At 33.0% G+C, this 22857-nt stretch overlaps 2 protein-coding genes and 1 pseudogene across 17 annotated transcripts; 1 reads left to right on the top strand and 2 right to left on the bottom strand.

Annotated features, from left to right (window-relative positions):
• Positions 1–3135: 3135 nt before the first annotated feature.
• Positions 3136–8379, bottom strand: LOC110626801 (60S ribosomal protein L2, mitochondrial). Of its 16 annotated transcripts, none has more exons than XM_043961990.1 (6): positions 8108–8379; positions 7786–7928; positions 7143–7217; positions 6935–7025; positions 5798–5954; positions 3136–3999 (listed from the first exon to the last, which is right to left on the bottom strand). In XM_043961990.1, exons 5-6 carry the CDS (start codon positions 5819–5821, stop codon positions 3481–3483), a joined length of 543 nt encoding a protein of 180 aa, XP_043817925.1. In that variant the 5' UTR covers positions 5822–5954; positions 6935–7025; positions 7143–7217; positions 7786–7928; positions 8108–8379; the 3' UTR covers positions 3136–3480. The 16 variants fall into 16 exon arrangements, 15 of the variants coding, with proteins under 15 accessions (XP_043817925.1, XP_021628593.1, XP_021628589.1 ...); XM_021772901.2 differs by having other exon boundaries at positions 3136–3989; positions 7786–7839; positions 8103–8373; XM_021772897.2 differs by having other exon boundaries at positions 3136–3989; positions 8108–8373.
• A 7975-nt stretch (positions 8380–16354) lies between these two features.
• LOC122725094 lies at positions 16355–17920 on the top strand. The gene has a single exon (XM_043961701.1). The coding sequence runs from the start codon at positions 16362–16364 to the stop codon at positions 17385–17387; it is 1026 nt and encodes a 341-aa protein (XP_043817636.1). The 5' UTR covers positions 16355–16361; the 3' UTR covers positions 17388–17920.
• A 1724-nt stretch (positions 17921–19644) lies between these two features.
• On the bottom strand, positions 19645–21223 carry LOC110626267 (annotated as a pseudogene).
• Positions 21224–22857: the final 1634 nt, after the last annotated feature.

The raw sequence follows: 22857 nt of genomic DNA, 5'->3' as shown, positions 1-22857 counted from the left end.
AGTTTTACTCTCCCGATCTCTAATTTCCATTTCCAAAAGAAAAAAACAGCATTATAAATGGTAAAATAAATTTGTTAGAAGAATAAAAGTAAATGATATAATCAGAAGGGGAACAGTATTTAATTTAAATAAAAAAATTAATTGAATTGAATTAATTTAAAATTTTAGTTTATCATTTATTATTTTTAGTTCGGTTTAATTTTTATTTTAAAAAATTTCGATTATTTCAATTCAATTCGATTTTGATAAGAAAAAAATCAATAAAATCAAATTGAACCGATTAGTGATAATGGTATACTATCTTTGATAATATAAAAAAATTAGATCATAATTAAAATTGAAATATTTCGATTAATTTTTAGAATATTAAAAATAAAGTGTAGAAAAAAGTTCAACAGATCAAATTTGATATAAATTGATTTATGCTCAAAATTGACTCAGTTTGATTTTTCTAAATATTAAAATTTAAATTTTTAATTTATTCAGTTTGATTTCACTTTAAACCAAACCGAACAAATATTATCCTAAATATAAATGTGAAAGTGAAACTTTAATATTTTCTTTTCTTGTTATTTTTCCTTTAAATTATAAATTTATTATTAATAATAATATTAAAATTATTACTAAAATTTTAAAAAATTATAATTTAATCTCTCTATTTTAATAAAATTAAATGTTTAATTGTACTATTTTGGAAAATTATAGTAGTTAGTTACTGTATCTTTTCTTTGGTTTACGTTTTTAATCCTCAAATAATTTTAAGCATTAGATTGAATTTCATTTAAGCATTGCAATTTTAAAATATAATTATACAGTCCTCTAATTTTTATGCCTTGAATTATTTAGTCCCAAAAAAGTAATTTCTCTTTTATTTATGAAAATTGATGCAAATGTAAAAATAGTTTATTTAAATCACTAGTAGTATGTGAAATGAATAATATGTCATTGTCTCTAATTAATCTTTAGAAAAAATAATTATTTAATTTTTATAATATAAATAAATTCATTCGTTATCTATTAATGTTAAAAAATATATTAAATGTTTTAAATAATTTTAAATTTTTATTAATTAATTATTTATTAATTTTAATTGTTAAATATTATAAAAAATAAAATATCTTTATTATGAAAAATTAATCAATAGTCATTTTATAAATTTAAGGATTAATTAATGATGTGTAGAGTTTAATTGATAATTTGCATACTTATTAATAAAATTTAACTCAAGTAAATTTAATTGATGAAAAAAATTAAAATTACTTTAGAGAAAAAAAGTCAATTTTATATTCAACAGAAATTAGATATTCAGATTTTTAAGTTTGACAATTAGATCAAATTTAAAAGAATTATTGTTAAAACTCATTAAATATTACTTTTTTAATAAGAGAGGCAAATTTTTATACTAAAATTTATTTTAATAGAATACAAAATTATTTTTTTAAGAAAAATAAAAATTTAGGAGGCTATAGCCACCTTCAACATCTAGGTGGGTTGGATCATTTGACCATATCTAAATAAAATAATTATATATTATTAAGTGAATTCAGTGCATTTAAAAAATATTAAAGTGAATTTAATCTATTTTTTTATAATAAAATTTATTTATTCATAAATTAAAAATTTTATAATTTGTAATAGACCGAATTCTGAGACATATATTAAGAGAGAATAATCTGCCAACCTTAATGCAATGAGTTGAGTTAATAAAAAAGAAAGGCAGTTGATTAATACCTAATCTCCTTTTCTAGAAAAAGACGCACAGCTTTAAAATCCCACAATACTCTGAATTGCGGCCTCACTTTCCATGTCATTAAGCATATGGCAAAGCCCAGCCTTTTGCAAATTGTTGCACATTATTTTCAACAATGACATCTATATTTTATTATTTTTCTAAAAAAAAAAATTTCTTTTTTTTAATATATTAAAATGATACTATTGGATATTGGGTAGCTTTTATACATATGGTTGCTTTTATACATATGGTTGCATGTCTTCTTATTCTTACCCTTTAAAACAAATTGGCATATTTAAGAAATTTCTCTTATTTAGTGGAGTATTTAATTAGAAAAAAATTATTGAAGGGTATTTATAATATAAAAAAATTCACTGATGTCTTACTTTTAAAAAATTATTAAAATATTTTTAATATTTTAAAAAAATTTATAATTAATCATTCATTAATTTTAATCGTTAAATATTATAAAAAAAATTTAAAATGTCTCTTATATGGAATAATTAATTAGTAAATTTTTTAAAAATTAAAGAAATTAATTGATAAAATTTTTAAAATTATAAAGATTAAATAGTTAATGAAAATATTAACTAGTAGATTTTTTAAAATATTAGAGATTTTATATGTTTTTTTGAAATTGAAAAAATAATTAATAAATTTTTACTTAAGAATTAATTAAATAGTAATTTTCCTATTTAATTATCTAGATTGCTAACATGGATATTACAATTATGGTCTGATGGTAATGTCTCGTATTTGGCATCCCAATTTAGAATCTTCATAGTGGCATGAAATTTTAAAAAAAAAAAAAAAAATCCCTATTTCAAATGTGGGATGTTGATCAATTTGACTTGGTCAGATTTCGACACCTTTAGATCATTTCAAGTTTATTAATAGGTCTTTTTCTATGAATTGAATTAAATCAGAGTGTTAACCATCAACCACGAATTTTGGGTCTAAAGAATAGTGACTATCTCATCCAAAATGTTTTTTAGTATAAAAATTGTGAGATTTTTTTCCTCGAATAATATCAACTATCACTTTTTTTAATAGAAATTACTTATCTTCAAGCTGTGTACATGTGGCAGGTTCAATACTCCATTCAATTAGTTCTTACGTGAATATATACATGTGGAAAATACCAAGAAAGAGCTTCGCCAACTTTATATAGATGCTGTTCCTCACCGAAATTCATTGTCGTCTTTAGATTTGATCTTCCAATATTGAAGTTTTACTTTCTCCATTTAGAGTTCTGTTTTTTTCTTATTTTCTCAGCTTATTGAGATGGGATCTTTCATCGTTTGTTGAGAAACAATCCTAGTTTATTTGTTGGCCACGTGGCAACCTCATTGAGAATGTTGCCCTGCTGTACATATATACAACAAAGCATCATAAAATCATAGTTCCAAAAATCTTCTGGTGGAGAGTTTTCTTATACTAGTTTATACGAAAAAAATCTCATCTGTTACTTGTCTTGAGAAATACAATGAAGCTAAAGATTTAGCTTAACAGATGATAATCAAAGATTCATATAAAAATACGCAAATACCAACCTGTTAAGAAACAATCCTGGTTTATTTGTCCAGGTGAGCCTCTGCAAATCTCCCAGCTGTGAAAGAAAAACACTGCATCACCAAATGTGACATGCTAAGCCCTCATGTAATGAAATAAAGCTAAACACTTTCTCGACCTGAAATCACAGCTGCCTGCTATATGCTAGGTCCAAAACGAGGAACCACAGAAATAGATCATTTAAATTTGCCATTGCGCTTGCGTTCTTGATTCCTGCCACATTTAGTTGGCTTGCCCCATGGTGTTTGTGACACCCTTCCAAAGGACCCACTACTTTTGCTCCGACCCTCACCTCCACCGTGAGGATGATCAACTGGGTTCATAGCCACTCCACGAACAACTGGTCTTCGACCTAACCATCTGCTCTGGCCAGCCTTCCTAAGTGTGCGAGTATTATGGCCAGGGTTTGAGACTCTGCCAATTGTGGCCCGGCACTGAGAATCAATCAATTTTTCTGCTCCTGAAGGAAGTTTCACCAAACAGTACTTGGATGTTGGCTCTTTCAAGATCTTGGCACAACTTCCTGCAGCCCGAACCAATTTCCCACCTTGACCTGGGTTCATCTCGATGTTGTAGATTAATGTGCCTATACGCATAGAAGCCAGAGGCATGCAAGTCCCTACTTGTGCATTGATATCAAGATGAGCCATTTGTTTCATCATCTTGTCCCGCAATGAAGTATCAGCTGCATATGTCTTAATTAAAAATTTTTTAAAACAATTAAAAATAGAAAAGGACTGGAGAGAGAGAGAGAGGAACAATACGATTCATATTTTTTGGAAGAAAGCATCTGAAGGAAATGAAAATCAAGATTTCAAGATTACAGCAAACTTATTTTAAACAATAAATTGCACTACTCACTCGTTATCATCTCAACATTCAACCAAGAGGTAAAAAAAAAGGGAAAAGAAAGAAAATAAAGAAAATAAAAAGTTCCTAAATTTCTTCACTCCTTTCAAACAAATTTTACCGCTTCTTTCAATTGTAGCATATATGTTAACTTCATCAAGTTTGGTTCACATGTTTTGATTTTGGTTCACTTGTATCAAATGAAAAAATGTACTTGTCTTGGTGTGGCACTGAGATTGATTTCAAAAAAGGGCAAAAGTTGTTTGAGTAGAATTAAATACTGTCTCCTAAATTATGAAGTGTCACCAATTGGTAACATTTTGCAAAATACAAATTTCGGAACAGTTTAGAGAACTTTATGAGGGGAAGCATTTTGAGAAAAGCATTGCATTATAGCTTTTATGGTTCTTGTTGGAGAAGTGAGAATTCCACATAGGTAAGAGAAAGAAGAAAGGAAGACTTAATAAATTGAAGTAAGCCCAATCCAAATTGTATAAGGGCATTTTGAAGAAAGCTACCGCATCAAGTTCAATTAAGCCCCATTATAGGATCCAGCACTCTCACCACATGCAGACTTGAAGCAGACCTATCATCAAATTCCAACAGTGATATCAGAGTCCAATAGTCTCACGGCTTATCATGGTCCTCTAAAGTGGGTCAAAGGAATCCCAAGTATTCTGACTAAGTCACTACCCATGTGAACAGTGGCATGCAACGTGACCACCAAGCTCTCCTTAAAATTTGCTTTCCATTTCTGTTATTATTCCTATTTCATTTTCTGTTATTGTAAGTAGTGGTCCATTATCTAAGTAGTGTCCATCATCTAGCCACTCCTTGATATAATGCCTAGAAGATAGGATCAAGTAGTATTGCATTTGTATTTAAATACCAGTATGTTGAATAAGAGAGCTCAAATTTAATCCAACAACTTGTGGTATATTCTCACCCTAAGAAGAATACTCCTAAACCCAAGAAACTCTAAGAGGCTTAGACTGGGACCTAACAACCCATGAAGATCCAAAGTCCAAGAAATTTCTTAGCGGGTTGGGCTAGCAATTACAGAATAGACCCATTAAGTTAAAAAACGTTGAAAGTTTGTGATCTTCGAGGTTCAAGAAGAGTACAAGCCCGGACAAAAATGAGAAAAGAGACCTGAGGCCTCGGACTCAAAAAGAACACAAGCCTAGGATGACAAAATGAAGGCAAGTCACAACCTTTCTAAATAAAAGAGGCTAATAAATATCTTGTAAAGCCTATACTGTAGCAGGGAATAATGGAATACACGTATGACTCTTGCTCACTATACTTATCACATGTATAGTTAACCAACACACTGTGTTATTGATTTTTCCACTACTGTGAAATGAGAAACTCACCAATCCAAAACCCCTATCTTGAGTACAATTGCCACAGCAAAAATCAAACTGATCCCGGTTTTCCTTCTTGACAAACACAATTTCCGTATAATTCAAAAATTAGAAAGAAAATCTTACAGCAATTCTAAGCTGAAATTAAAACAGGGTTAAACAAAGTAAGCATACCAGTCTTCACAAACACAATTTCCGTATAATTCAAAAATTAGTAAGAAAATCTTACAGCAATTCTAAGCTGAAATTAAAACAGGGTTAAACAAAGTAAGCATACTAGTAGAGAAACCACGGAAAGCATTGTTGACAGAGGGGAAAGACGCAGGTTGCAAAAGCCTGTTCAAGAGAGGTGATAAAGCTGCACGAGCTCTCCATAGAGCCATTGGGTTCCTATCTGGTGAGTATGGATATCTCTGACTGAGGGTTTTAGTTCTCTGCAAATGGTAATACAGCCAAACAAATTTAGTGGCTTATATTTAACCTATTAGTGTAAGCTTAACTTCCTTCAGACATGCAAGTACGCATTGTAAATAGATTTCATTAGAATTGAAAGAGAAATTCAATTAGCAAAATGAACCAAAAGCCAACAAGAACAGCCACTACAAACTCTTCAGGCAGATTTTCATTTTCTTGAGCAAGCAAGCACGATGTGGTTGAGTACACTTCAATCAAAAGCAATGTTGAAATATGGAAATTCCATATCCTCCCTCAAGATTAATTAAAACAAAAGGCACACATCCACTGAATCAACATATGAGAAACATCAGGAAATTAAAATTAATTGAAAAGAAAAAAAATTGAATCAAGTGATATACCAGACAGAGAGGCAAAACTGCAATTGGGTCAATAGATGTGAGAGGCTGAATGAGTGTGGCTGTGTGGGTGCTAGGAAGAGCTGAGGGGTTACTGGTGAGACAAGCAAGAAACTGATGACACAGGTAGGATACTAATGAATTTTAAACTGTGTAACCCTAAACCCACTTAATATACTTACTACCCGAACCCAATTAGGCAATTACAATAATCTTAGACAAATACCCGTCTAAAAATAATTACTACTTCCCACATAATATTCAGATCCACTTAATTCTTTTTCTGTTTCATTGAAGAAAGTTTAAAGGGATTGTTAGCTGAAACCAAATACTAAAATATTTTAAAATTCTCTAAAAGTAAGAAATTCAAGATTATTAAAACAACAAAATAAATTAATTGTAATTGCAATCTCACACACTACTTCATGGAACAAAGCATAAAAGAAGTTCATAACAAATCATTCACCATCATTGTTAGTTATATCATTTATCAAAAAAGATAACAAATCTTAAGGTTATATATGCATAAGAATGCTTTTGGAAAACAAAATCACAAAAATTTAATCACTAAAATTTCAAAGCTAATCTCTTAAATAAAGGACCTGCACCACTTTGAAACAGTCACTTCATAACCAACTTTGGACCAAAAAATACCAAAACCTAACTGTGGATCAACCTCCCATTCCTTGCACCCTGCCAAAGATAACTTGACATGTGAAACTTAAAATCCCAAATCAAAATGAGACACGAAGCTAACAAAAGAGCGCAAGTACAACTCATCTTTCCAAGATGAAACAAGAGCAGACTCACAATATTTGGGACACAAAGCTAGCGGAAGAGCAGGAGTAAAACTCATCTTTCCAAGATGAAACCAGAGCTGACTCACTATAAAAATACAAAGAAAAATTAAAAGAAAATCATATTAATTCTCATTACTTGTAAAAAATGCTCTTGCAGCTTCAACAGCCAAGATCTAAATAACCAAATTGTTTCGTCAGAATTGGAAGTTCTCCTGTACTGTTGGAAACGAAGTCGCATATCATCTTAAGATATAACAAACCCTAACTCCATAAACTAAACACCCTAACCCAGAATAGAAAAGAGGCGCGTAACGTGAAATTACAGTGATAGCAAATACAAACTTATGCAACTCGGCATCAAATGCAAACAAAACAAAAGAATATATTAAACATCGAGCATGTGAAGAAGAAAAATACAAAGAATCAGCGCCAATGAGAAAATATGACATAACAAGATGAGAGTATAACATAAGAAGAATCTTCTCAAGAGACATTCTTTCTTTTTCTCTAATTCTCAAGAGATTAACTACTAGAATTTTCTAGAAACACCATAAATAAGATGGAAAAAAAATGAATAAAATTAACAAAGTAAAATTAATATCAACCAGGAAAAATCGGCAGGAAAAGGGAGAAATTTGAACAGAAAAGCTTACCTCACACCAAATAGTATAGAACGATAACTTCAGTGAATCGGTCTAATTGCAGAGCTGGGAGTAGCAAAAGAGAGCGTGAAATTGATTAGGGATTCAGTCACTCGAACACCCTTGTATAATCTGAAACGACAAAGTATTGGATTCTTTTTCCTCGAACACAACAAAGAAAAAAAAAAGTTTTCATCCTAAATTAAGTTAAAAATAGAAAAAGTAAAAAATATTTTAAATTTCAAAAACACCATTGTGAATAAAAAGATTTTTCATTTTCATTTTCTTCTTCCTACTTTGTTCAGAAATCTAAAAACGTCATTGATCACCTTACCAAGAACACGATCCTTGCTCCCCAAGAACTTTCTTGTCCTCTACTCTTTCAAGCGGGCACAAATCTCAACCTTACGTTCTACCAGATGTTTTGAAACATTCCTTCCCTCTTACATATTCAGGAAACCATCCGATTCAGCTTCCCTTTATACAGCTTCCAAGGGGGCACAAAAGAGCTTGGTGTTGGCGTTAGACAGCCAACGAAATAAGAAAAAATAGATATACCCCTATCAATCCAGTGAAATTGAAGACTGCGGCTAAAGGGCTCACAGAAAAATCTATCCATGGACTCATCAACAGCTAATTTGAAAATAAATATTATAAAATTCTTGATCTGTTGCATAAGGTAACTTGAGTTTTGCTATTTTAATTTACATCTTCGTTTATGCAATCATAGTTAATAATTTTAGTTTTGAAATGTTTGAAAAATTAATAATATATTTTATAGATGGTTTACACCAAATTATAGTAAATTGTTTTTTTGTATATTTGTAAAACGTACACTATTATTGAATATTATGTAGATTCTAATGACTCACTATAGTTAGGAAAATATTTTCCGTTGCTACTTCAACCGTGTTTGGTGGACGAGCCACAATTTGTTAATTGCTCCTTTGTTAATTTTAGCTTTGAACTTGACAAGATTAAAGATACAAAGAGAATCACAGTTAATTAGTTTTAAAATGACAGCCCTTAAAATCTATAATTTGTTGATAAAATGTTTAAGTGAATCAAATAATTATTACAAAAATAGACATAACTAAAATATTGAAGTTATTATCAAAATTAAGTTATTAACAAGATTGTTCAATGTTGAATTTGATTTATTTTTAAATTGTATGGATTGATTGTTTTGTTAAATAATTTAATGTTATCTGTAACGGAAATAGATGATAACTTTATAATAATAAAAAAAAAATTGAATGCATTTGTGTGATTTAATCTAATTATATTTTTTTTATTAAATTAATTTTTTGATGGTTGAATTCTTTTCCATCCTTTGTGAATAGAGAATAATTTATGTAGTGGGTGACGGTGATGTTCGCGGTATAATTGAAATATAATGAGAAATTTTTTTTTGTAAAAGTATAATAAGAAAGTTTTTTTTTGTTGTAATTCTAGGTGTTTGAATTTTTTTATATTATTTAGAGATTAAAATATATTAATAAATAATAATTAATGAATGAAAGTGTTTAAAATTTATTGAATGTTAAATATGGAAATAAAATAGACTTTTCACAATTATATAAGGGTAATTTAAAAAAAAAAGAAAATGAAAGAATTATTTATTGAAGGTAATAAATATGTAACGACTTAAATGTTCGATTTTAAAATTAGAATGATTAATCTGTTAATTATAGTAGAATTTAGGAGTTAAAATATAATTTATACTTAAATAAATTACAAGTACTTGAAAATTTATAATTTTAAAAAATTAACCCAAAATAATTGCTCTTTTCTCTCTCTATTATACATTGTGAAAGATGGCAAGTCCGATCACAATGAAAATGAGGACAATGGTTTTTTCTCCTAATTAACCCCTTCTAATGACCACTTCTCATATCCGGAGTGAGGCTAGACCCTAAAAAGGAAAATAAGTTCAAAATTCATTAGAGCTCTCTAAAGTAAATCGGCCCAATACTTCATACTTCAGCCGATGACTAAAGCAGACTGGACTGACTCTATAACTTAACCCTATCAGGGCTGCATTAGGGGAGAATTAAATGGTCGTTTGACAAAGAGAGATACACTGGTACATTCGGATTGAGTGACAGAAACATGTGACACTCTTTCATACTATAAACTCTATTTTTTTGAATTTCAAAATATCACTGTACAAGCAACCCAAAATAACTCCTTTATAATAAACCCATTGATCTAAACGATTTTAGGACATCATAATAACATTCAAAGAAAACCACTTAGCTCTGCTGAATAACAAAATGCAATAACAATTGAAAATCCATACATTAGAATTAGTATACCACACCTCAAACCTATTTTCAATAAATATAAATACCTAAACGAGGAAAAGAGCATTCATCAACAATTTCTTGAAATTGGGCGATGCTTCCCAGCTGACGAATTTACTACTATAAAATTATTATGAGTTCAAATTTTACCATTCATCATTTTAATCGGCACTTGAAAATATTAAGAATCAGAAAATAAAAACAGCAACAAGTTTTTACTCCAAACTCTACTAATATACAAAATAATACAATTCAATTTGCAATGAGTAGAAAAAAAAAATCTAAAAAGTAGAAGTTTAAGTGCAATTATTTGCTCCAAACACGACTCAATTAGATCTCTAGCCACAATATCACTCGCACCAAATGAAGAGAAAAATGAGAGAGATCATGAATGTTGCTTTAGGCTGATAATGAGCAAATTTCAATAAACTCATAGAAGTAATCATCTCCTTTCTCTTTCTCTGCATGGGTTACTGATATGGGAGTTGAATTGATTGCTTTCTAAGTGTAAAGAGATTCAGAGTTCGGATGGAGGGAGAATAAGAGAAATAATAGAGAGAAATGGAAAGAGAGAATGAAATAAGGCTAATTTAATAATTTAAAAATTTTCTCTCTCTAAAATGAGAGAGATTAATAGTTAAGTTGTACGAGAAAATTTTTATTTTAATAAAATTTAAATTAAGGACTAAATAATTAAATTTCAAAATCTAAGAGATTATTTCATTAATATGATCAAAACACAAAATTTTTTCAAAAAATTATGTAAAACAATATTTATTTTTATAAAAGTAAAGAGTAATTTAGTCTCTGAATTACTAATATTAATTAGTTGACCACTCTATTTTCAAAGGTTATGTTAATCATCTAATTCTCCCATCCAATTCAATAAATAAATTTTTGTTAGTCAATGAAAATCACATAGATCAAACTAGAGGTAAATAAACTTAATTTCAAAAATACCCTTAATTTCATAATCCTAATCTTTTATCAACTAATAATAAATAACTCTAAAATTAGAGCCCATCGAAAACAGCTGAAAAGCACCATATAAGCTATTTATGCCTTTTAAAAGTAATGATTAATTTAGCCCTAACTTTTCTCTCATAGAATTTAAACCCATTGCAAATTCAACCATCTCTTCTCACCATTTTCTTTGAACCAAACTTCTCTTTTTTCCGACTAATAAACACTAACCAAAACGGGGGCTCTTTTCCCTCGACTCAACTTCCATTTCCTTCTTTGAGCCTTCACATTACTCATCATTGGTGCAATACCTTTTGCCATATCCTTCTCTCTGAATGGCCTACCAATCCTGTTTTGCTCCGTGTGGCACACCTGACCACAATCCCTCCAACATCATATCCCATATCTGGCCTACTTCTGTTTTCTTTCACACTGCCATTACTCCAATTTTCTTGCTCTTTTGTGATAAAAACATCTTTCTCTGGTAATTTTTAGCTACAAATTTTTCAAATTTGAGTTGGATGCAATCTTATAATAGATGAAGGGAAAGATTATTGCCTTGGGTAAAGATTCCTAGCTAAATCTCAACAGCCCACTTTAGAGCTCCATCTTGCTTGTAGGAATATGGTACATTTCTTACTGCTGGTTTGGTTTTTTAGGATGAAAAGGGCATTGATGATGTTCTGGGTTCTTATAAGAAAATCATCCTTTAGATAAGGAAAGTGTAAGTGCTATTGGTAGCATCATGTATGCTACGATCGGAACAAGGTGAGATTTGACTTATTCAATAGGAGTTATCAGCATATTTATGATTGGAATGCTGTGAAGTGGGTACTTAGATATATCAAAGGTACACAGAAGCTAAAATTCAATTATGTCCAGGAATTATACAGAGGAATTATACAGCTGATTTGGATACTCGGTATTAGGGTATGTATTTCCTGTTGGTGAAAATGTTGTAAGCTAAAAGTCAGCATATGGTAACTCTCTCTACTATGGTAACTCTCTCTACTGTAGAGGTCGAGTATATGGCATTAACAGAAGCCATTAAAGAGAAAATCTGGTTAAAAGGTCTAATGGAGGAATTTGGATTCAAACAAGAGACAATGGAGGTGTTTTGTGATTCTCAAAGCACATAAATATCATATTGCAGTTCATCAAATATCTGATATCTAAAGGCATTGTCAAACTTTTTGAAAATACACACAAAATAAAACCTTGCCGATGCACTCACCAAGATTTTACCGGTTAACAAGTTCAAAAGAACGCTGAGCTTGTTGAGACCAACCGTAGATTGAAGAGGGTTAGATCCAAGAAGGAATGAGAATTCACATGAGTTGAAGATATTAAAGCACAGTTGGAGAATCCTAAGACTGATGCTCAAATTCTTCAAAAAAAGCTTGAAACTTATGGGTAAAAATAGAGAGTTCCTAGGATCGGTAATGATAAGATGAGGTGACGATCCGTGTAATGACCTGCTGACGGATTTTTACTAAAGGGCCGACTTGCCTAATGAAAGAAGGGTTGGAGTGCTCGGAATGCTGGATTTAACTCGGTTGAAATAAAAATAAAAATAATGACAATGAAGCTAGGAAATAGAAGGCAAAAGTGATTCAATAGGAATTTTTATTTGAATCTTTTTTTTTTAAAAGTAATTAATTTTTTTTATAAAGATTACGAAATTCAATAGACATTTTCTTTTAAATCCTTGTACTCTTTTAATTGAAACCAAAAGAATGACAAAATTAAAATTATTAAAATAGAACTTTAAGACATTCAATAGGCAATTTCCTTTGAATCAACTTGCTCTAGCTTAGAAATTAGCAATGATAAATATCAAAATATTTTAAAAAGAGTTTGAGATTCAATAGGCTTCTCCTTTGGATCCTCTACTCTAGTTTAATTAAAATAAAAAAAATAACATAAAAATAAAAATATTTAAGGGTTCGATGGGCATTTTTCCTTAAATCACATTATTTCTAATTCAATCAAATTTTAAGAAAAAATTGCTATTTAGTTTATGTGGTATAAAAATATTCACTAGTGCGTGAAAAATACATTATAACATTCCTAATATTTTAAAATATTTATTATTTGTTAATTTTAGCCATAAATATTTTACTATTTAGTATCTATGGTTTTAAAAAATTTATAATTGGTTACTCAAATTTTTAAAAAGTTTACTAATTACTCCATCCATGCAATGGATATTTAAGATTTTTTTGTAAGTGAGTCTTCTCATCTTCTGTCGGTAACATGGGGGAAGTCAAAAGGTCTCCTCGGTGAGGAGTTAGGGTTTGTCTCCTCAGTGAGGAGTTTGTTGATTTTTGATTCTCTTCTCTTTCTTTTCATCACCGTTTTAGCCTTTTTCTCTTTCGTTCTTTCTACTTCGATATTATGGAAGGGGAGGTCATGGAGGATCGAGATGCTTTATCAGTAGAGATGGCTGGTTTATCGGTGGACGGCGGTGGTCAGCGGTGGTCAGATGGGTCTTGAATATCAACAAGAGGAGTTGGGGGCAGGAGACAATCTTGAGCTATGTTTGGTGGGCAGATTTCTTTCGGAGAGGATTATCAACTATAATGCTATGTCTTTTTCATTAGCCGAGCTGTGGCAACCTCGTGAAGGGATGACTGTTAGGGAGTTGGGTGGTGGTCTTTATGTGTTTCAATTTTTTCATGAGGTAGATATTCACCGTGCCCTGGAAATGTGCCCTTGCACCTTTGATAATCAGATTCTGATTATAGAACGTATGTCAGGTTTTTCTACTCCTACAGAGGTCCCTCTTAATCACATCTATATTTGGCTCAAGATCTTTGATTTACAGACTGGGTTTCATTCTGAAAGGGTAGCTAAAGATATTGGCAATCAGGTCGGTCAGTTTATTGCTTAAGATGAGCGCAATTTTACTGGGGAGTTCGACTCATTTGTTCGAATCCGTGTTAGATTGGATGTTCGGAAACCGCTGATGCAAGGCATCAACTTGAGAAGAACAGGTGCAGGTTGGTTTTGGGCGAGGTTTGAATATGAACGTTTGCCCACGTTCTGCTTGATCTGTGGTATCCTTGGCCACACAAATAGATTCTGCCCTCAACTGATTCATTATCCTATAGGACAGGCCCCTCGCAACTATTCTCTGGACATCCATGCTAAACCTCGCAGAGGGGGAATGGTGAACAAGAGCTCACGGTGGCTCCGTACGCCGGGGAGGTCTTTCCGATCAGAAGGTAGTAGTGGTTCAGCTATGGAAACTGATCAAGATTATGCCGCTTATCACGGGCCTAATTTAAATTCAAATTCTGAAAAAGATAAGGGAGTGGTTACTGGAGCTGCTTTAGCTAAGTCTCCTATTTTGTCTCAACATGCTGTTAATTCCCATGTACACCCAGCAATGCAATCTCCTACTGGGCTTACTATTGTGGACCTGAAGCGGCGTCGTATGGAGGAGGCATTAAATGAGGAGAGGGCCCAAGATGGTGGTACCAATGCAGGACCTGATTCTACACTTTCAAGGGCTGCACCAAAAAACATGTTATCGGCGGGTTCTGGGGACCAGGCCCGTCGAGAGAAATGAGTTGCCTTAGCTGGAACTGTCGTGGGCTTGGCAACCCACGGGCAGTTAGTTTCCTAAAAGAAATTGTTAGGGAAAAGAGGCCAAGTTTTATTTTTTTAATTGAAACTCTTTGTTATCGTAATAGGATTGAAGAAATAAAAAATTTATTGGGTTATGATGATTTTGTTTCTGTGGACTGTGTGGGGCATAGTGGTGGTCTGGCTTTACTTTGGCGTGCTATTGACTCTGTGCATGTTCTATTTCAATCGGCTAGATGTATTAATGTGGAGGTTGACTTAGATTCGGTGGGTAGTTGGCGACTAACTGGCTTTTATGGACATCCTAACCGTAATCATCATCAGGAGTCTTGGGCTTTACTACAGAATTTAGCAACTATGAGCACACGTCCCTGGGTCTGTATGGGGGACTTCAATGACATTCTAGCTAATCATGAGAAGAAAGGAGGCAGACGGCAACCGAATGCATTGATTCAGGGGTTTCGCAATGCTGTAATGGCAGCGGGACTCTGTGATTTTCCCATGAGCGGATATAAATTTACTTGGAAAACTGGTAGGGGCTCAGATCGGTGGGTTGAAGAAAAATTAGATAGAGTTCTTACCTCTCCATCATTTAATTCTTTGTTTTCCCATGCTAGAGCGGCTTCGTTGGAAGCTTCTTCATCTGATCATCTTCCAATACTGTTGGAGATACGTCTCTTTATTCCGACCCAGTTGGCCAGGAGATTTAAATTTGAGAACAGTTGGAGAAGAGAGCCGCAGTGCCGTGAGTTGATCTCCAATGTTTGGAATTCGAGTGCCTCTGTGGATGTGTTTAATAAATTACTTCGGTGTGGAGAATTGTTGTATAGATGGGGGCTGGACATTCGAAATCTACATAAGCAGGAGTTGGTACAGTGTAAGTTAGATATGCAGCACTTGCGGGGTTCTCGTTCGTTGGCTGATGTTCGCAAGTTTGAGGAGGCTAAGAAGAGATACCATGACTTGTTGAGGGATAAAGAAATACAATGGAAGCAACGTGCCAAAGTCTTTTGGTTGAAAGAAGGAGATTCTAACACTAGATTCTTTCATGCAATGGCTACAAACAGAAAAAAGAAGAATCTGATTCATCGGCTCCAAGACAGCAATGGGGTTTGGTGTGAGAGGGGGCCAGCTCTCGACACTCTTATTGTTGATTATTTTCAGGATATCTTCCAGGAAAATTCAGGTGATACTCAGCCTATTATTGATCATATCCCTCATTGTATTACTGAGGAAGATAATGCTTTTCTTATTGCTCCTTATTCACCTGAGGAAGCCCGTGCAGCAGTGTTTAGCATGCAGGCGGACAAGGCACCTGGTCTCGATGGGTTCAACCCAGGTTTTTTCCAATATCACTGGGATATTATTGGGTCTGATGTTTCATCTACTTGTATTTCAATGTTGGCTGTCGGTACATTCCCGGTAGAGTTAAATGAAACAGCATTAGTTTTGATTCCAAAGAAGACAATTCCTGGGACGATGGGGCATTTGCGGCCAATAGCTTTGTGTAATGTCTTTTATAAAATAATGTCCAAGATGGTTGCAAATCGACTTAAAAGGCTATTGCCTCGGATTATTTCTCCATCACAGTCGGCATTTGTTGCCGGGAGAAGCATCCATGATAATACTATAATTGCCTTCGAGCTTATGCACTTTTTCAAAGGCAAGCGCTATGGTCGTGAGAGTTATGGTGCCTTAAAGATGGACATTAGCTAGGCATATGATCGTATGGAGTGGAATTATGTTTCGGATGTCTTGGATAAAATGGGTTTCTCAACACAGTGGACGAGTGTGATCATGCACTGTATTACTTCAGTCAGCTATCATATTGTTCATGATGGGAAGGAATTGGGTCCAATTATGCCTACACGAGGATTGCGGCAAGGAGATTCCTTGTCCCCATATATATTTATCTTGTGTACTGAGGGACTTTCACAGCTTATATCGCACAAGGTGGCTAGTTCGGCTTTACATGGTTGTCGGGTGGCTAGGAGATGCCCTGAGATAACTCATCTCTTCTTTGCCGATGATAGCTTGATTTTCTTCCATAGCACTGCTGCTGAAGCTCAGGTTGTGAAGGAGGTGGTTTCTACTTATGCACAGGCATCTGGGCAGCTCATAAATTTCACTAAATCTGCCATATGCTTCTCTAAGAACACGAGACAGAATGATCGGGCTGGTGTGTGCTCTGTGTTAGGCGTGGAAGAGCATTCAAGTTTGGGCAAATATTTGGGTCTTCCATCAGTGGTGGGCATAAACAAAAGGGAAATATTTGGTTTTTTAAAGGACAAGGTGTGGCAGAAACTTAACTCCTGGAAACGTCGTTGCTTGTCTCGTGCAGGTAAAGAAATCTTACTAAGAACAGTGCTCCAAGCACTTCCTAATTATGTGATGAGCATGTTCCTAATCCCTAAAACTCTTTGTCACGACCTCCAACAGATGATGAATATGTTTTGGTGGGGTAAAGGTATTAACCATGAAAGGGGAATCCATTGGATGAGTTGGGATAGGATGAGTCAACCAAAATTTGTTGGAGGGTTGGGCTTCAAGAAGTTAAGGGAGTTCAACTTGGCTATGGTTGGAAAGCAAGCTTGGAATATTGTGACTAATCCTTCTTCTTTGGTGGCAAGGTTAATTAAAGCTCGTTATTTTCCTGATGCTAATTTTATCACGGCTCGTCTGGGGTCTAATCCGAGCTATTTTTGGCGAAGCATTTGGGAAGCACAATCTGTTATTAAGGCCGGTATGTGTTGAAAAGTTGGAAATGGACAGCAAATTCAAGTCTGGGAAGATCCTTGGATCCCAAATTTGCCTTCCTCCTAGGTGCAAACATCGCAGCCTGTTAACTCACAGGTAAACTTTGTTCATGATTTGATGATTAATGGTTTTTGGAATTTGCCATTGTTACGTTCAATTTTTAGTATGGAAGAGCAGCAGGCCATACTGTCTATTCCCCTCCCTCGATTTGCTGCTAGTGACAGATTGATCTGGAAGTTGGAGCCAAAGGGTCAATATTCAGTTAAATCAGTTTATAAATTCCTAACTAATATTGGGGATGGAGTTGTGGGAGGTCATATTAGTGCGATGTGGCGGAAATTATGGAACGTTAGGGCTCCTCCTAAGTGTCGCGACTTAGTGTGGAGGGCAGCCAATAATGCCATACCAGTTTTGCAGCTGCTTCAACAGCGACATGTTCCTGTGCATAATTCATGTCCTTTATGTAATTCTGTTAGTGAATCTGTGCTCCATGTGCTGGTTACATGCCCTTTTGCCAAGAGGGTATGGCTTGCGTCTTCGATTGGATGGCTTCTTCCTCAGTCGGCGTCATTTTTGGCATGGTTGTGCTCAGTTTTGCAGCTGGTGAGAAAGGAAGACCAAGCTATGGTGGTAATGATCTGCTGGGCTCTTTGGCAGGCACAGAATGATGTGGTTTGGTCTTCGAAGTGGTCGAGCCCTGCTGCTGTGGTGTATCGGGCTAGGACAATCCTCTACGATTGGTGTAATGCGCGACACGTTGATGACAGTTCTTCTGATGCTGTGCCAGCTCCTCCACCGTTACATTTCTGGGTTCCACCGCTTCAAGGATTCTTGAAAGCTAATGTAGATGCAGCAGTCTTCCCTGATGGCTTCATTGGAGTTGGTGGAGTGCTTCGCTCATATGATGGCTCTTTTGTTGGCGCTTGTCAACATAGACTCCTTGGTTACTTCTCTCCTAAAACAGCTGAGCTAATTGCCATTAGAGAAGTTCTGAGTTGGATTAAGAGGCTGGGTTATGATCAGATAGTGTTGGAATCAGATGCTCTTACGGTAGTGAAGGCTTTGCTTTCTTCTTCAACTTCTGATTTTTCTAGTTTTGGGTCCCTTGTTGATGATTGTAAATCTCTAATAGCAGAGATGAATTCAGTATCTGTGAGTTTTGTTCCTCGATCTGCCAATAGTGTGGCACATCTTATAGTTAGAGCTGCTTCTACTATTTCAGACAGGATGGAGTGGCTAAGCACCCCTCCACAATTAATTGTTCATGCTTTGATGTTGGACTTCCAAATTTGAATGCAATTACATTTTTAGTTCAAAAAAAAAAGATTTTTTTGTAATATTTAACAATTAAAATTAATGGAGTGACTAACTAATAAATTTTTTAAAATGTCAATAATATTTTAATATATTTTTTAAAATCGAAAGACATACTAATGAGTTTTCTCATACATAAGGACTAAATAGTAATTTTTAAAAAATTTAATTCTAATTTAATTAAAATTTGTTAAGAAGGCAAAAGGGTTCAATAAGCCGCTTTAATTCATTCCAAAATAACGATCACAATAAGATTAACACATTTTAAAGTGAATTAAAATGTGAATTATGGAGAGCTCAATAGGTTTTCCTTTAGAATTATCCCTTTCTAATTTAATGAAAATTTATTTTAAAATAAAATATAGCGATTCAATAACTGTTTTCCTTTGGATCACCATTTTTCTAAAAAGATAAGAAGAAATTAATACTAAAAGTGGTTTAAACCTTCTTTCTTTTCAATTTCTTTTAAACTAATAAATAATTTTCCAAGTAACATTTTTCTCACCAAATAAAAAATAAATTAAGTTTATAAGTGTTGGACAGGATGGTAAAATTTGGGGGCACGGGAGTGGTTAATTCAGTGGGTTAATTCTTCTCCCGAGGCAGCTACATGTTAGTGGGATAATGCTGTTAAGCTGTGATTTCCTTCTTTTTCATCCTTGAGGACAAGGACTTGGTTAAGGTAGGGGCGTTGATACGATGCATTTAAGGAGCATCTAAAAGTCATGCACACAAGGTTTAGCCCTAGGATTAATGTATTTAAATAAATTTGAGTTCTTTTTTATTTTACTCTCGATCTTCAATTTTCAATTCAAAGAAAAGAGCAGTTAAAAATTATACACATAAAATTTAGTCTGATAATAAATATATTTAAATAAATTTGAGTGATTTTAAATTTTACTCTCAATTTTTAATTTTCAGTTAAAAAAAGAAAAACTGCTAAAAGTAGCGTGATTGAGAAATGTTGATTGCATGTAAAGGAATAAATCCTTACATTTAATCTATTAGCCTAAAAAATCTAGACAAATGTTTCCCTAATTCCAAACTCGATCGTTGCATGGAGAGCAACCCTCTTGTGCAATATCAATTATTTGAATTCCTGAGTCATATACAACTCCTGGCTTCCAATCTGCAGGAAGAACACTCTTTGCCCAAATCCACTTCCCATCATATCCTGCTGTTACCACAAATCGGAACTGTAGAGGCCCCGCCGGAACTCTGCTTATGTCCCATATTGCCCCGGATTTCCGGCTCATATAGCCCCAGTTTGAAGAACCAACCTGCAATCATTTCCCAATATCAACTAAAAAAATTAGACTACTTGTTTAAGAAGTATACTCTTTTTAATTTTTTTGTTATTCAAGTGTTATGATATTGCTTTTGTGGTTTTAGCTCACCTTAGCCATATCAATAGATATTATTTCCGTCTGACCTCCTTGATATAACAATTTGATGGCCAAGTAGTTTGGTTTTTGGCTTGATTCTTCTACTCGCACGCCCAAATTCTGGTTTTTATATTCACAAGGTACCCTGCTCCAAAAATTTTAAAAACAAACAAAATCAGAATTAAAATAACAGAACAAGTGCATGTATCAATGGCTAAATTTTCATTTTCACATTGTACTTATTTGAATGTTAACAGTTAAATAAAAATTAAACTGAATTTTTAAATTAATTCAATTAGATTATTTTTTTTTAATTTAAATCAAATATTAAATCCCCGCTATATATATTTATGCTATATATATTTATATTATATAAACAAAGGAAATGGAATAATTGAACTACCTTTTATATTCCACATCTACAGTCCCAAGTCTCAAAATGTCTTTGCCCATACCCTGGTTGGCCATGGCCATGAATGCTCTGCTACTCAGAACAAAATCTGTTTGGTTATTGTGGTTGAGATCAGTCAATATCACTGTGGTGCCTTTGCTGCTACACAGGGTTTTATTTTTGCATCTTATCTGCCAGAATTCCAAAACCAAATCAAATTAAATGAAATTTTCAACAACAGAAAGCAATTAATCAAAATATAACAATTAATAAAATTGACTAAACCTGAAAGCAGGCCCCACAACCAGCCCCATCTTTGTAAAGAGTAGGAATACCAGCTGCAAGCTGTCCACCATTGAAACCTGGTGCTAAAGAACCGTACCCACAAGCCCCAGCTGCATCAAATCAATAAAACAAAAATTACCCACAAAAAATCTTGTAAAAATATCATCTGGGTATTTGAAAATTTTTGGTTTTCAATCAAATAGATTGAGCAAGTAAAACAAGAGAAAAACCAAAAAGAGGATCCTCACAGTTAAGTGCAGAAAGCTTTGGAGAAATATGCAGCCTTAGTTTGGTGCACACAGCGATCACAAGCTGTCACAGATGACACAAAGAAGAGAAGAAAGCTAAAGCAAAGAAAGAGAGACATTTTGAAGCAATGTGGCTTAGAGAGATTGGCGAAGAAGAAGCAGAGAGTATTAAAACAAGAGCAAGTAGTAAACAAGGAAACCAGGAATATGTATATATATATACAGAGGGGAGTGCCTGAGAATTTGGAGTACAGGTCAGCATTCAAAGCGTTGAATGTACAGAAATTTGAAAAATATTTATCAATAAAACTAGTTTCAATATCTTTTGGATTCATGATGGATGAAATATTACCTAATAATTTTTTATTAAATTAAATAAAAAAAATGACCAATAAGTATTAGAATGAATAATTTTATATTTTTTTAAAATAAAATTAAGAATTTAATTTTTATAAATTAAGTAAAATCCAATGAAAATAAATTTAATTTCAGTCGAATAAATTAAAAATATTTGTGCTTTGGGGGAGAGACATGCATTTGCAGAAAGTGATGGGGTCTCTAATCTATGCACCGACTCTTTGTCTTTGCACTTACAGCTGTTTGGCGAGGACATGCTTTTAACAAAGCATTTGTTTGTTTTGTGACTGTGGATTGTTTTTTTCTAGTGAGGAAATCGCAGCCCTATTTTTTCTCTTATGGGGGAATTTTCTTCCTTGTTTCCTTCTCCACGTAAATACTTTTGCTAATTGATTAGCTGCGTCTTTGGATGGAGTGAATTGATCCTTTTTTTTTTAAAAGCAAGGTAATAAAAGGGTAAATTAAAAAGTGGGATTTTGAATATTTATATAATTAACATTTTCGAAATACAAAAGAAGAATTTCTATATTTAGGAATTTTTCTCATTTTATTGAATAAATTTGATATTGCAATAAGAAGTTGAACTCGGTCATATGAGAGCGTCACCGAACCAGGGAAAAAAAAGGAGATTTGAGTAGAGAAGATGAAGTTTGGTGAAGTTAATGATTGCTTACTAATGCGTGAGAAGATAAGGAACAAAATAATTGCCACACAATTCCCACCTCAGCAACGGCAAGCATTAATATCCGATTTTCTTTTATGTTGATACCTGTTATATTCCCTTTGTGATTAAGCTTGAAAATTAAAAATATACTTTATTAAAAAAAATCAGTTTAAATATTATTTTTAAAATAAAACATATTAATTATTATAATAATTAAGTTTAATGTTTAATTAATTTCTGCAGTTCTTTTAATATATTTATGTTTTTAATAAGAGCTTAATTAATAATATAAAAATAAGGCCAAATAAGCCTAATATGAAATTTTGGATTAATTAAGTCTGGAAGTCGTCATTTTCGGTCAATTAAGTCCTCCCTACGTCAAATCGTGCACACCGATCTTCTTTAATGATTAGAAATTTCCACTATAAATGTGTCACTAAGATTAAGAAAATACTGAATTATACAACATTATTATTTCAATGATAAAACATTTAATCTTTACACTATAAAACTAAATAAAATAAATAGATTAGGAAAATACACAGTACACCATCTGTCGTAAACAATACCAATTACCAACTAAATACTTCAACTCAAATACAATCTTCTAAGTATTACATAGCAGCAAAATGCTATTCATTTTTAATAAAAATTAGTTAATTAATTTCATGGATAACCCTGCTAACCTAATTGCAAATTTAATGTCTGCAATGGGTCTCTTCTTCACATTCAATTCATAAATTTCTTAGCCATCACTTAAACTCAAGGAAAAATGGTGAAATGGAACTCCAATCTCCTAACTCACTTCGTTTATGAATGCTAG

Source organism: Manihot esculenta, chromosome 11, assembly GCF_001659605.2.
Source record: "Manihot esculenta cultivar AM560-2 chromosome 11, M.esculenta_v8, whole genome shotgun sequence".
NCBI lineage: Eukaryota > Viridiplantae > Streptophyta > Magnoliopsida > Malpighiales > Euphorbiaceae > Manihot > Manihot esculenta.
Note: the sequence above shows the minus strand (reverse complement) of the source record. Positions and strands in the feature narration are given on the sequence as shown.